The 14,959-nt window shown below is 49.4% G+C and overlaps 4 protein-coding genes across 4 annotated transcripts; 2 read left to right on the plus strand and 2 right to left on the minus strand.

The window, feature by feature from the left end:
* Positions 1–252: 252 nt before the first annotated feature.
* On the plus strand, positions 253–435 carry BCR38DRAFT_346152 (uncharacterized protein; the record flags this gene model as incomplete). The annotated part of the gene is made up of 1 exon (XM_040856238.1): positions 253–435. The coding sequence occupies one exon, from the start codon at positions 253–255 to the stop codon at positions 433–435; it is 183 nt and encodes a 60-aa protein (XP_040714322.1).
* A 313-nt stretch (positions 436–748) lies between these two features.
* On the plus strand, positions 749–2,324 carry BCR38DRAFT_346127 (fatty acid desaturase-domain-containing protein; the record flags this gene model as incomplete). Its single annotated transcript, XM_040856235.1, has 2 exons — positions 749–1,348; positions 1,404–2,324. The coding sequence occupies 2 exons, from the start codon at positions 749–751 to the stop codon at positions 2,322–2,324; spliced, it is 1,521 nt and encodes a 506-aa protein (XP_040714323.1).
* Positions 2,325–6,096: 3,772 nt separating this feature from the next.
* On the minus strand, positions 6,097–8,874 carry BCR38DRAFT_345901 (altered inheritance of mitochondria protein 21; the record flags this gene model as incomplete). Its single annotated transcript, XM_040856217.1, has 2 exons — positions 6,097–7,844; positions 7,896–8,874. 2 exons carry the CDS (start codon positions 8,872–8,874, stop codon positions 6,097–6,099), a joined length of 2,727 nt encoding a protein of 908 aa, XP_040714324.1.
* Positions 8,875–13,373: 4,499 nt separating this feature from the next.
* BCR38DRAFT_346626 (ribosomal L40e family-domain-containing protein) lies at positions 13,374–14,079 on the minus strand (the record flags this gene model as incomplete). The annotated part of the gene is made up of 5 exons (XM_040856264.1): positions 13,374–13,672; positions 13,758–13,780; positions 13,852–13,878; positions 13,938–13,981; positions 14,056–14,079. 5 exons carry the CDS (start codon positions 14,077–14,079, stop codon positions 13,374–13,376), a joined length of 417 nt encoding a protein of 138 aa, XP_040714325.1.
* Between the last annotated feature and the right edge of the window lie 880 nt (positions 14,080–14,959).

A 14,959-nucleotide genomic window follows, 5' to 3' on the forward strand; every position in this document is an offset into this window, starting at 1 on the left:
AAAAAGGTTCGCCATCCAATTGATTCTGTTTGAACGAGTCTCGAGGAAAGCAAGCTGGTATCTCCATCTCGTCTCTCGCTCACCGTCACCAGCAATGCTCGCCGATTGAGCGCAGTCACTAACTCGCTGCTCGCTACCGACTGTCACAACACCGCATCACCGTTTGCTCCCGTCTCCGACTTTCCTACCTCCCTTCCTCGCCGTTTCACAAAGAAAACATTTCAGACCGACCAACCGATCCTTTGCGCAGCCATGGATCGCGACAGTAAGATGACGCGACGGGCCATTGAGGGCATGATCGCAGAAGGACACACGCTGGTCATCTTCGAAGGCAACGTACTACGACTGGACTCGTGGCTCAAGACGCATCCCGGCGGCAGCCTGGCCATTCTGCACATGGTGGGAAGAGATGCGACCGATGAAATCAAAGTGTAAATCATCCCAAATCATCCAGGCGGGTTTTCTTGTCGGAGTTGGGCTGTCTTTGCCCCTTGCCTGGTGTTGCTGCGTCGCTGGTTGGTGCCTTCCAAGTTGAAGTCATACCCATGGTCGTCGGCCCCATACCGAAAAGGGAAAGCAAATGAACTAAAGTTAGTTTTAAGCTTAAATGTTTGGTGTGCATCATGGCAGTGGGAAGCCAACTTATCATTCGCCCAATTAGCCCAGACAAACTGCTTATCGTTCCAAGAAGAGAAGAGCTGACAATTTATGGGAATGCAGGTACCACTCGGGCGCAACGTTGAAGACTATGAAGGCCTACCGGATAGCCCGGAAGCCCGATGGACCCTGGCTCAACATGACACCACCAATAAGAGGGGGAGTCTATCGCCCAACAGACACCAGTACCGATAATTCCGACTGCGACGACGAAGAATCCTCTTTAGCCTCCTCGTCTTCCTCGTGCGGCGACCGCAGCTCCAGCCCCTCTGACAGCACATCGGTCACCTCCGACTGCACCACTGTCTCGGTCGACAGCCTTGTTGAGAAGGTCCAGGACGAAGCCATCATTCGACGACGTATACCATCAAAGATTGTGCCAAACCACCACCCTACTAACATTGCTGCTACTCCGTCTCTCACCCGCGACGAGTACACTGAATTGGCCATCCAGCAAGAAATTAACGACTGCATCAAGGAGTACCCCTCGGTCGACCCTGCTGTGCAGCAAGACATCGTGCGCAAGTACCGCGTCTTGCACCAACGAGTTCAAGATGAGGGGTTCTACGACTGTCCCTACCTCGAGTACGGCAAGGAGATGGCCCGCTACACCACCCTGCTTGTTGCCTCCATGACGGCCCTCCACTTCGGCTGGTACATGACTTCGGCCGTCTTTCTAGGTCTGTTTTGGGTTTGTTCTTCCTCTTCCCACCTGGTCGCATGCATCGCTAACTTATTGCGTATAGCACCAAATCATGTTCTCCGCCCATGATGCCGGACACGGCGCTATCACCCACAACTTTAAGATCGACACCCTCATTGGCTTGTTCGTCGCTGACTTCTGCTGCGGCCTGTCGATGGGATGGTGGAAGAGCAGCCACAATGTCCACCATCTCATCACCAATCACCCTGAACACGACCCAGACATCCAGAATGTCCCTATCTTTGCCACCTGTCCCTCCTTCTTCAAGTCGATTAAGTCGTCCTACTACGACAACTTCGTTTTCCTTTGGGACGCCACCGCCGAGTTTCTCGTGCCCTACCAGCACTACACCTATTACCCCATTATGGGTGTTGCCCGCTTCAATCTCTACCTCCTTTCATGGTTGCACGTCCTCTCGCGCAAGTCCTCTTCCCTGGGCGGCAGCAAGGCATGGTGGATTCGTCCTACCGAAATCGTCTTCATGATATGTTTCTGGTTCATCTTTGGATACTGCTTGCTGTGGCGCGCACTCCCCACCTGGACTATCCGCGTTGCTTTTGTTCTCGTCTCGCACTTCGTCACCATGCCGCTTCACGTGCAGATTACTCTGTCCCATTGGGGCATGTCAACATCCGACCTTGGCGAATCCGAGTCTTTCCCACAGCGCCAGCTCCGCACCACCATGGACGTGGACTGCCCTGCCTGGCTCGATTTCATCCACGGCGGTCTGCAGTTCCAGGCCGTACACCACCTCTTCCCGCGCGTGCCCCGGCACAACCTCCGCCGGTTACAGGTGCTCGTAAGGGAATTCTGCAAGGAGACCAACATTCCCTATGCAATTTTGAGTTTTGCTGACGGCAACCGCAAGGTGTTAGGGCGACTTGAGGAAGTGGGAGAACAGGTCAGGTTCCTTGTTACGTGCCAGAAGTACATGGCCGAGACAGGGGAAAGCGGGTTGCACTGAGTGTACGGGAGGGTATATTTTCTTGTGTCATTAGAAAACTTGCATGGGACGGCGTGGCAGGAGTTAACAGACGCATACGCACATGGTAGCTTTTGGTCAGCTCGGTGCATTTTGCCTACAGGTCGTACAAACAACTTTGACATCACTCAACAATTTGGTCTATTTACCAGTGACCTAAATCGGAACTAGGCTTTATAAGTATTTGATTACAAGGTTTTGGCAATGTGAACACCTAAAGATGACTGGTGTATGTGTACAATCAGATAGTCACCAGCTAAACGAAGTGTATAAATGGTTGCTCAAGGACATACCCTAAACCCAACCTTACCCAGAACCAAATATCACAAAATAACATCTTGATCAAGTATCAATGAACCAACATCAACACAATCCTTGTCGACGACCAAGTCCCGTATGCAACGGCAACAATAAGCGCACACCCTCGCCAAGAATGCCCCTCCCACGCCTTCTCTCAGCCCCCGAAATTAGTCGAGAGTGGCATATCGAGCCGCCTTTGGGAGCGGAAAATGATGGTCTATTTACTAGCTGAAATTTTAGACTAAACTGGTATACCCCTATTTCGTTCATCTCTCCTGTCCTTCTCCATCTCTCTTGCAAATATGGTGTCAGGTTTTTGAGTTTGTGCCTTTCGGTAGCTGTACTCAGCAAGCTTAATGGCGTCTTTAACTGCTTCCTAGAAAGGCTCGGCTACTAGCATTCTGTATGCCGCGACAGTATTCTTCGGATATATTTTCTCAGCACTGCTATACTAATAATGTGTAGCTTTGTCACTTGACGTGTCTCTAACACCGCTGTCACCAGTGCATTAACTTTCCAGCTGCTTAGCAGCCCGACATTAGAACCCCGCCGCTCAGACCCGAGGTACTCAACCGGTAAGCCTAGTATTCGTTCTATCCGCTCGGGCCGATGCTTAATCATCTACGCTATAAGCTTGATGCGCAGGCTCTCTTTGCGTGCAGCTGTATTACCAGCTAGGTGTGCGTCCTGCAAATAGCGCTGTAACACCACTATGGCCCCTAATTGTAGATTCGAGTATATATTGGCCAGCTGTAAGTAGTATAGTTGCAGTGAGAGCGCCGTGGAGATGCCCGGAAAATCCTGGCGTTGGTCCAGCTGCGCGAGGATGTCGAGAAACTCTGATGTAAGTGTCCAAGATGCCGCCGAGCCAAACGGGGTCGGCTGTGGGTGAACCCGACTCAATTCTAGTGGGTTCTTGAGAGGTGACGACGGGTTAGCACATCATTCTTAACACTTGAGAGAGGAACGGTGTAGGTTGATATCGGCATCGGGAGTGGGCGTGGGTTGGACCGGGGACCCTCTGGTTAGCAGGCATGGTCAATTGAATAATGACCTTGTTTACTCTGGGGGCTGTGAATCCTGTGATATGGTGCTGCTGGTCTGCCGGGAGCGTGGGAGGGCGAAGAGAGAGTGGATTAGTTACTAGGTAGACAGACGATAGCGGACGATCTGGGTCCATGTTTAGTATGAAATTGATGGGCACATTGATGTCGTGGTAGCTGTGATTGCAATCGATATTGCTTCTTTTTTTTCTTTTTTTTTCTTTTTTGGCTGCTGTTGCTGTTGTTGTTGTTGCTGTTGTTGCTGCTGCCTCCTTAAATGTGATGAAGTTTGGCGTTCTCGACGTCCACGGTGGACTGCCACTGAACATTTCAGTGCAGTGCGGCATACGAGGCCCCGGTATGCGCTTCATTAGTATATTCTCCAGGCGACAATATCGAAATATAGTCGCAATGCTCTTTCTCAAGCCCGACAGAACTGAGACACCACCGAGCCAATCGGACCCGTCAGGCTGGTACAGCGACAACACCCAAGTCTCGTGGATGGTTGCTATGGTGGTAGTGCATGGATACCGGTCAGAAAGCATCATGCACATTACTCTCGTTTTAGCCTTTGCTCTAGGCTATGTTTTTGGTGCTGTCGTTCTCTCAGGCAGCGTCTATAATGCAAGGAAATGCCGAAAGTGTTTCAACTGGAAAATTTCCTTTTAATTACCATCTGTAAGGACATTGTTACAAATATACAGGACTTAGGCCTATAACCAGTTTGTCGGACGCTGAATATGCCAATTCCAAAGCAACACACTCATTTATAAGGGTACATCTCGCTACCTGTTATCTCATTATTCTTAGCTAACCTTTTTTTTACACAGTCTCTTAATCCATACAATTCAAACTAAACCTATAGATGGAGGAGAAATTGTTAAATACAAGGGTTTGAGTGTATAACTGTAAGTGTGGGGTGCGTGAAGCCTCAAGGCTAAAGGACACTTAGCTCCACACCTTTCCAGAGAGAAGACAGAAAAACACAAGATAACCCAATTACCCGTCATATGAAAATACGCTGTAGAGGTGACTCTATGGCTACACTTTCCATATGCCTACAAATGGATGTTCTTCAAGTAGCCACTATACTGCCAAGACCACCTCGGCTACCTCCGTCATGATTTGAGGTCATTACTTAGTGACCTGGTGTATAATGTGGCTAGCTGTGGTTGACTTTCGCGGAGTTTCGTGTACGACGTGATGGCCTAGCTTCCGGAACAAAAGAGATACAGTTATAATCTGGGCACACCCGTTTCTCTGCTCCCCTCAGCCGAAACTTCTTGAAAATGCTTGTGTTAAAGAGTAGAAAACATGGATATACGTGTCTCTTGTTCAGAACATGGGGCTTTCATACCTAGGATCTACGTGGGCAACACACTTCGAAGGTATCTCAAAAGTAACCGAGAAGATCATAGAAGTCGACTATATGTGTCTCCATGTTCGAAGCCATGGGAGTGCTAGACTAAGAGGACAAACTCTTGCATATGGGAGACACGAGAATTTTATTTTCGCTAATTATGCCCATTTCATTACCCCGTTCAAGTAAACAGTTTCACTCCAGTATTGAGGTCATATATTAGGGGACTTTTTCGACTAACTTACCTAAGTACATTAAACTCTGATTATTCACCAAAGCATACCCACTTCCGTACGAATTCACATTGTGACATCACAGGTCTTGACGCATGAACAGACGAAAGCCTGGAATTCTATCTCTCTTCCTCTCAGCAAAGACTAGAATTATTCTGGAAAGGGGCAGCGAGTTTGGTATCGACTTTCAAACGCCTGTTACACGTTTTGAATATCTCATGGCTTCCACAGCTATTTATCTCTACAAAAGTCCGAAGTTGTTCCTTCCTTGTTTAAGTCTCCCTAGGAAGGAGAAGTGTATGCATCTGGTGTGCGGATCATAACCCATAGAATAACATTCACATCACCCAAATCTACGACACATAATTTTCTTCTACGTCAGGGTTTTGTATATTGTTTTCAAATTAAATAGCTCACAAACACTAGACCGCGTGTACTTCTAACGGGAACGGCACCGTACTTTATTACACTCTTGTCTGCCACAGCCAAATGGCGAAACATAATTATATTGTTTTTTCTAAGACAGACAACAAACCAAGGAAATCGGACAATAAGGATCGAATAGAGAAGGTACCACAGGGGTTGACCTGACCATCTCAACGCGGCAAGTCGTCATCATCTAGGGTCTTGATTTTTCACGATAGTCGCAACTGCAAATCCGCATAATAAAATATCCCTTCTTAATCGAACGCTTCGACAGAAAAACTATCTGTCTAGGAGTCGTGGAAGGAGGGCATTTGTGTTGATGGACAACAAATCAAAAATATTTCGAAAAGTTTTCTCACAGGTAAAATGTATTAGCAAGGTGGCTGAATTGTTCAGCTCACCACCTCGTCTTTGACGCCCTCAACCTTTTGCACATCGTCACCCTGATTCTCTGCGACCGTTTCTTCCAGTACGGACTCGCCTGCCATGTTGTTGGCAAGTATGTTCGGCTTCTCAACCATAGTTTCGTTAGATTTCAACATTGTTTGTGTTTTAGACTCTTCATGTTCAGATTTAGTCTTGGCCGATACGGTTTCTTGTTCTTTGGGCAGTTCGTTTTCCTCATCCTTGGCTGTCTCGGTTTGTTTGGACTGCCCTGATGATGGCAACTCCTCAACCCGTTCGTCAACTGTCATTGTTCCCTCCTCGTCAATACACCATAGTACGCGAGTGGTTGAGAAGGTCAACACCGGCCTGCTATCGGACGTAGAGGGTGGCGCATTGGTGCTGGGACTCTTGGTTGGTGCTCTCCTCTGAGGACCCCGCGCACGCCCCTTGCGCGCATCGACCAAGGGGGCCTTTTCTTTCCCATCGAGAACCTCTTCAGCCTTGGGCTCATCTTTCTTAGGAGCCGGAGGACCTATTTGCAAGCGCTTGTTAAGATCTGACATAAATCCCGCCTGCAAAGCAGCAATCTTCCCACCAACAGGTCGCGGTGGAATTGCTGGCTTCTGCGTCTGTGCCGGTGCCGACTCTAGCGCCTTAGATCCAGACGTTGACTTGGACAAGCGCGCAGGGAACTGCGGCTTGGGGCGTTCCGGAACACCGGGCTTGTCATCAACCGAACCGTGTTTCCTGGGTCGGGCAGGAATCGCAGGTCTGTCGAAGGCTGGTTCTGCTGTTGCAGACTGTGGTTCCTGCTCCTCTTGCTGGGGAGTAGATACGGTGGTTTGAAGCTGGTGAGAGTCCGGCGTATCTTCCCAAACATCACGACTGGGAAAGCGCTGAGTCATGTTTGGTCTCGAATGCATCTCCTTGGCCAAATGTGATTGGTGTTCGTGCCACGATGGAGGTCGTTGCTTGCGGTTCAAAAACCCGTCAGGACTGCGATCTTCCAATTCAGCAAGCTCTTCTTGCCTGCGAGCAAAAGCCTGAGCCGGTGTCTCGGTATCACGGGGTGGAACGTCGGTCGAATCTTGCGACTTCTTCTGTTCCTCAGTAGGTTCAGGCGTGGACACTTCAGCAGTATCATGCACACTGTCAGGCGCATCTTCCCAGATGTCCTTGCTGGGAAATCGTTGGCGTAATTTCAGCTTCTCAGCCTGGGTCATGTGTTTCTTGCCAGTTTTATCGTTCTCTGGGAATAGCGGCTCGTACTCCTCAACGTCGTCCAGGGGAGTTGAACGCATCTCCGGTGGCAGGGGACTGTACACGCTTGTGGGGCGGCTTGGCGGCCTGCTCCTGGGCTGTTCAGCTTCGAAGGCACTACCTCGTCGTTCCGGTGGTGGGACCGCCGGATGTTGCTCATAAGGAGACGGATCCTTGGCAACCTCGTCAGGAGCCAAGATAGGGGTGGCGTAGTCGTCCTCGACATCATCAATTGCTGACGACTCATCGCCGTATTTAACGAATGCCTTGCTCTTGCCATGCTCATCAACATGGATGACATCATTTTCAGAATCTTCGGCACCCGAGATTGAGATGTCAGGCCCTGAGAAACTTTGCTTCTTCAGAGGTGATTTGACTTGAGACTCCTTGGGCGTGGTGGAAGGTGGGCGTGGGGAGGAAATGCGAGAGGTATACTCGTCTGTGGCGTGGTACCCAACCTGCTCACTGGGAGTTGCGACGTAGCCGGATGTACCTATGAGGACTGGTTAGACTCACCCCAAAGTTTGCGGAATGATTCTGTTACCGAAACCCGCTCCACGGCTTGCAGTGTCCCGAACGATCTTGTTCAGCTCCTCACTGCTTCTGGAGTAGTCTGTGACGCGATCGTGCAAGTGATTGTACTTCTCCTTGCTCTTCAATTCGGGGTGTTTCTCGTAGTAGGCCTGCTCTAGCTTGTCCGTAGAAGCGGTCCCGTGGCCGTGAAGACCGTAGCTGCCAGGAGGGACCGACTCGAACCCACGACCACTATGTTTCCGCGAGTGGTGGCGGCCGGGCCTAATAGCCCCCTCGGTGGCGACAGCAGTCGGGGCCGGTGAAGGAGCTTGAACGTCTCCGGCGTTGTGGATCAAGGGCACACGTTGGCCGATCTCGGGGATGCCCTGCTCGTCGTCGAAGATTTCGCTATGGTGCGATAGCTGACTGGTGGTGCTAGCCTTCTTCTTCAGACTTCTCGGATAAGGATCTTCGCTGTTGGGCTTGCCTATGCCGAACGCAGCAGCTCTGTCTGAGTCGGTGCGGGTGACCTGGGCGACTCGCTGCTTTGCGCTCTGCGCAGGCATAGTAGGCTTGGGAGCATGAAGCTTGAGGTCCTGGCCAATGGTCCGAGTCTGCTCGAGAGACACCGAGGGACGGCGTTCCGTTTCCGGGGATGAACTCATTAATGCCCCCGGACCTAATGAATCGATAACAGCAGCGTATTCCTGGCCCTCTTGTCCAATGGATGGCAGGTCAGTGCTGCTAGAACGACCCATGTGCTCTGCATGTTTTCCAGCGCTGCTAGGGTTGAAGCGTGTGTTTCGAGGAGAGCTTTGGGGGTGGAAGACGGTTTCATTCAACGGCGAAGGAGCGAACCGGTCAGGGTTGGGAGAGATCGATCTGGTCAGGTTGCGGTTGATGGGACGAGGGGGGATTGTGGGCACAGGGGGCCCATTTTCCTTCTCCTGTGCACTCCTCGAAGGTCGAGGGGGGATTGCTGGTGTTTGCTGCATTGTGGTGGCGGACATACTCAGTCGAGGACAAGCAAATTGATCGAATGTTATAAATTGTCGGGTTCGACTACGTCGTTGGTACAATGAATATTGAACGGAGACGACTGTGACCTATAGAAGAACCCACAAAGGTCAGCAAAAGCGAAAAGTAAATAGACCTATTGCGGTGAACATGAAGACCTGATGGTGCAAATCACAGGTGCTGCGTCGGCTTCTTTTTGGCCGGGGTCTTTAGTCTCTCGCAACTTCCCTGGGTGTCCGGACCGGTTGAGGGCTCCTGCCTCAGACTCCAACATGCAAGATAAGCGCATCAGGGGTAGTACACACCGCATAAATGCCACGAGCTTTTGTCGATTGAGGTGATTGTAAGTATCAGTCTGGCGAAGAAGCGCGGTGCAGGTACAAGTACAACGCTTGTTATTCCGTCCGTCTTGTGAACCTGTCAATGTTGGATTGGCGGGGCTGCTATCTGTTAGATTTGCTGGATACCAGAGATAGTGCAGAAGCCATTGGACAAGTAGGCCAAAGAAGAATTAGCAGATCAACTTGATGGCATATGTTATTACACGACGAAAACGGGCAACCAAGCTCCAAACAATGAGAATGTTTGGAGTCTTGAATCCACTGGGAAATGACGGCTTGGAGGTCTGCCTCTTAACAGCTAGCCAACAAACATCGATACAAACACCACAGTGGAGCGGAGCTTACACCAGCTCGCCCTGCCCGAACAGCGAATGTCGAGTCGACTGAGCTACACCTCGCTCGCTTCGCCAAAGCCAAGGGTATTGCAGCCGGCATGGTTTGAGTCAGGCATTCAGACTAGCAACCAGAAGGAGGAAAGAAAGTTCAACGTTGAAGGGGTTCGCTTCGCCGCGAAACTTACAAAACTTGGAGCTTTCGAAGAATCTGTTTTTCGATGCTGACGTGCGTGTGTATGCCTACAAAAGAGCCTGCAGTTTGTAGAATTGGCTGGAATTGGTAGAGTGAAAGTTGGATGTTGGGGGTAGTGTATAGTAGATGTCGTCGAGTGGGAATAGCAGTCGGTAAGGGAGATAATACAGTAGCTGGATAGTTGCGAGGACCTCTGTGACTTCTTCTTGCTGATAAAACCCACGAGGGCAGCAGGTCAGTTAAATAGCGGTCCACCTCTTTCTGGCCAGTCCAGCACCAGCTGATGACTGGATCAGGTCGATGTCATGAATTTTACCTTGGTTTCTATTAGCCACAATAAACCAACCAGCCGAGCAGGGATAGTCAATGCTACCATCAGGTGATGGAGCAAAGAGGTCCCACGATGGCCTCAATGTGCAGCAGCAAAAGTGGAAGACTTTCTACGTGTTCAAGTACTTGGCAAGTACCAGGTTGTAAATCTTGCTGTTGTTCTAGGGAAACCTTGAAACCAGCTGCGGTGCAGCGACGCAAGCCTGACAACTCATAGTGGTGGACTTGCCAGCTTCGGACCACCCGCAAACTTCGTGAACTAGCTTTGGTGGAGTACTTGGGGATACAAGGTGCTCCATGTGCACCGCTCTCCGGGGCGGTCTGCGCCTCATCTGGCGAATCGCGATCTCACCCAACGACGGAGCGAAGATTGAAGCCACCCCTTGGCGTGCATAGGCCTGCCATGCAACAATGCGCGTGATGATGCCGCAAGTTGCGTGCCAGAATTTCTGATGCTACCCAAGCTACTCTGGGGCCTCGAAGAAGCAGTCCAGATCAGTGGAAACTTCCCCCGTTCGGTTGCCGGATGCCAAACATCTCATTGAACGAACACCCCACGATGTGCAACAAACGAGTGTCAAATGCCGGCGCTGTTGGCTTGTTCAACCGTCCGCTTTCATCCATCCAGTTGCTCGTCGTGAAGGAATGAATATGATAGTTCATAACCCTGATACTCGGGGCCGTAAGCTTGAACTTCCGGGATCTACGATCAAACCATCATATCATGTTATCCAGAAGTTGCGAAACCACATGTTCATCTGGTCTCGTCTCCGGTCGATTATGCCCAATGCTATTATTGTATTCTCTGCTTCTCACTCGAGTCAACATCGTAGCTCTTGGGCCATCTTGAATGTGGAGACGGGGGCTCAGAGCCATCACTCGTAGACTAGTCTGGACAGGATCCCGGTGAAAATCCAGTCCAGAACAATTCACGATGTTTCCCAGACTATTCCCCATTGACTTGACGGTCGATCATTTGACGAGCACAAGTGTGCATCGGTCCGTAAAAGTCTGCAACGAAGTCCACTGAAGTGTTTTCGAAGCGGTAAGACTGCATATGATGCCTTCGGGTAAAAACTCTCACCAGACTCCGAAATCCCTTCTTCACCTTGTTCGTCCAAATAACGTGTCTTCTGACCACTCACGTCCCCTCGGGAGCGTTATTTTTCTGTTACAGCTTCTTAGCTCGGTGAGGGAGGCCTCTGGTCGCTTGCAACACAGACGAAACTGGGACATTGCAAACCTTTTCTCAATACCCGCGGATTCCTCATTTCCTCACGGTACCTGAACTGGCCGCTTTAAACACAGCTTGGGGGTGTTGGTCATGGAATCGTGGCTCCGTACCTTCAAGTCCACACCCCCGGGAAATGTGGGCATCGTGGCGCAAGGGCGCATCATCATTCTTAGTTCTGAGCAGCCCATTCTTTGCTCCACCGAGGGGTTGCACACGGCAATTTGCAGATCCAGAGAGCTTTAGAAATTCCAGCTCGGTGCTATTGCGTGAAACCCCTCATGAGGGCAGTCCACTTCCGAAATGACGACATAATAAGTGCTCAAGAATTTGATAGCTTTACATACTAGTATACACACTCAGCATATCGAGGTATACAATGAACAACAATACCAATAACTCGGTCAACCTAATAATACATCTACACTCTGTCTCCCTAAGCAGCTTGGCTTTTCCCGCCTTCCTCACCGAACGAGCTGTTTACTTTTGGTTAGTTGCCGACGGACGATAAAATTTTCGCTGGCTGTACTTGGAGCAGCAGCAACACCACCACCACGTTGTTACAGAGTTGCAGTAGCATATGCAATACTGAGGATCACTAAGGCCCACCCACCTGGACCTTGCAGCGTCGAAGGCATCTTGGCCACGGGCAGTACCCCTTTTTGACATGAGCTTTGTACAAGTATCATATCTCGCACGAGTGTTATGCTGATTTGGTCCTCTTCAAAGACGGTCGGCCAGTGACTAGGCCAGAAATAGGTGGTGCCAAGGTAGCCTACTTGACTATGGGTGAGCCTTTCAGGTACGTGTAATACAATTTGCGCCATGTTCATCGCGCTCGTTCGAGTTGTCGACGGACAAGCACCGTTAACTCGTACATTTCCAGTAATTGATACACAGCTTTTGATAATTGATTTTCTCATGTCTCCTTCGATTTACTTGTCCAGTGAGCACTTCTGCTCCGTAGGGAGAGGTCATGCTTTGTGTGCTTCATTAGCGATTGTTCATTAGAAGCTCGCAGTGCCTGAGAGCAAGTCCCTCTCTAGAGTTGTATAGATCTCGTCCCTCGTTCCCTTAATGAATTAGTAGTCCTTAAGACAGCTACTTGGTATGACTGATGTCGTTGCTAGTCAAGATTGCTTCTGCACAACGCCTTTAGAAAAAGAATTACCGTGGACGAGTGCATTTCGTACACAATGACTCCGGGCATGTTCGTATAAGCACCCAAGAGGCTCTCACTTTGCAATGGAAGATCTAGCAGGCAAAAAAAACATATAAAACTTCGGACTTATAGGATATGCTAGTGTTCACGGCAGCGAAATAGTTTTTGAGCCCAAATATTCCATTGGTGGAGCTTACACAAGCACAAGGCTCCTCTGTGTGATCATAGAACCAGATCAAGGCAGCCGGTGATACCACCGGCAAGGCAGGCCACATTACTAGCAACGAAATTAGCAAGGTGATTAGAGAATATGATGTTCAACTACACATCATAGCTTTCTTATAAGTTAAAGTCCTCTAGCTGTTGGCTTTTGCCTGACTTTTACCTGCTCAGAGGTGCTCCGTTCTAGCTAGCCTTGCGATGTAAACCCGGCATAAGGTGTGGCCATACCTGACATAACTATTGTCCCAAATATACAAAAGGTTACTTCAGTCCCGTGGCATTTACGGTATGAACTGGCGTAATCTCCTAAGGCTCAAACATGTTACGATTCACTAATGCGATCCAATATCGCTCTCTCCTCAACCTTCTCTTCGCAGCCTTCAACCAATCTGCGCTTTCCAGGTTGGCCCTGATACGTTATGCAACTAAAAGTGGATCTCCAAGATGTTCGAATAGAGTGGCGTGCTCTTAGAGGTTCGGGTTTTCTTCTCTGATCATCGTCTCAACAACGTTGTCGGATCCATTGGCAGATATTTCGAGGGTAGTCGCAATGCCGTTAATATCAGAAAGGAGTGGTCGAGGTGGCTATGTTCAAGGTCGATGTTCTGTTGTGTCATAGCTCGTAAGATGAGTAGCGGAACAAGTTTGGGTAGTTGGTTGGTTTATTCATAACGCCTTCTAGAAAGGCCCGGGGGTTCGTGAGACTCGGGCGGGAATTGCATTTTGTCCTACTAGGACCCTAGTTCTCATCGTGCTTTCATCTATTTTCTCAGATCGAACGCCGGTGCCCTTCCTTCCATGGCAAATTTTTCGCGTCCCAAAGGATAAACCACGTGCATAATCCCAACCCCATAACCTGAGCAATCGTCGAGAATTATTTACTTCAGCCTGTAAATCACTTGAGTTAGTGATCAGGGGATCTGATAGGGTTTGCTCGCAGACGCACTTCTTCTTGGGGCGGAGCTGGTTGGTGTGTCCTGCCATAGATGTTAGTAATTCATGATACAACCCTGCCTCACCAATGAGGGTTGCGCAGGTCATGAACTCGAAGGGGGAACCCACCACACTTGCGCTTCCGGCAATTTCTGTGTAAACAAAAGAAAGTCACTAAAATGAACAATGCCCAATTCCATGTTGGGCGGGTAATTGGACGTACGTGGCACGTGGAGGGAGCCGCGCATAGCTAGCAAGAAACATGTTAGCCGAGAGCTCCAAGGCGGAAATTGGGGAGGAATGACGGACCATTTACGACAGATCATCTTGTCGCAGTTGTAGCGCGAGGCTAGCTATATAACTTTTCAGTATATCGAAAGTTCGTGACCCCGAGATAGATATTCGTTGCGCCGGGACATGAACGTACCATCTTAAGGGATGGCTCAATCATCTAGGTTAGATTAGAGAACGTCAGTTTACTGATGTCTGCGCAGAACACTCCCAGAACTACGTATCCAAGCGAGCTCACCTTGCCTGATTTCCGTGACCGTGATCATGAGCATGGACGCGAATGCCGCGCACGTCCATTAAAAGTCAAGTCAAAAATATTATTATTTCAACGGTGACAATCGATTTTCGTGGGGTGTTAGGTAAGGGTAAGCAGTCGATTGGACTTACATACGAGGAAAGCCGTATTTAGCTTCCAGGTGGGTATACTCAATAACCCGTTAGCGCTAAGGCCATTTCATTGGCGACGCTGTTCATCGACATTTCATAATAAAGAACAGATGCCGATATTGTCTACAAATCAACTGTCCAGAAAGGAGCCCTGAAACTTCGGTGTTGTGAAATCTGTGATTCGTCTTGGAACTAACGACAGAGTTCTCAGGTTGGCGTCGCCTAGCCCGTTTCTTGTGCGTTCCATTGGTGGAATAAGATGCACTACTCGACTTGCAATTCCTGTAATGTAATACAATTGCAGTAAGCAACTAACCTACACTACGCAGAGAGGAACTTGGGTACCTGCCTACCTGCCAGACTCAAAGAAGTATTTCGTAATAGAACCCATTGTCACTTTATCTTAACCCATGCAGAGTGTTTTTGTTGTCGTATTGAAATAGTACGTGGAAATATAATTCACCTCTCGGAAATAGTTACGTGTCCACCCGCAGTCCCACTAGCTAGCTCTGCATCGGCAAAGGATGCTTGGATCATTGACTTCTTTCCAGACGGTGATTTTACAGCTTCAGGGTCCTATGGACTATCGCTTTAGGCAGGTCTAAAGTTCGTGCACTTCTCAAAACATTTTTTGGTGCGAGCGCTGTTGGTTC

This window comes from Pseudomassariella vexata (genome assembly GCF_002105095.1).
Source record: "Pseudomassariella vexata strain CBS 129021 chromosome Unknown BCR38scaffold_9, whole genome shotgun sequence".
In the NCBI taxonomy this organism is placed as follows: domain Eukaryota; kingdom Fungi; phylum Ascomycota; class Sordariomycetes; order Amphisphaeriales; family Pseudomassariaceae; genus Pseudomassariella; species Pseudomassariella vexata.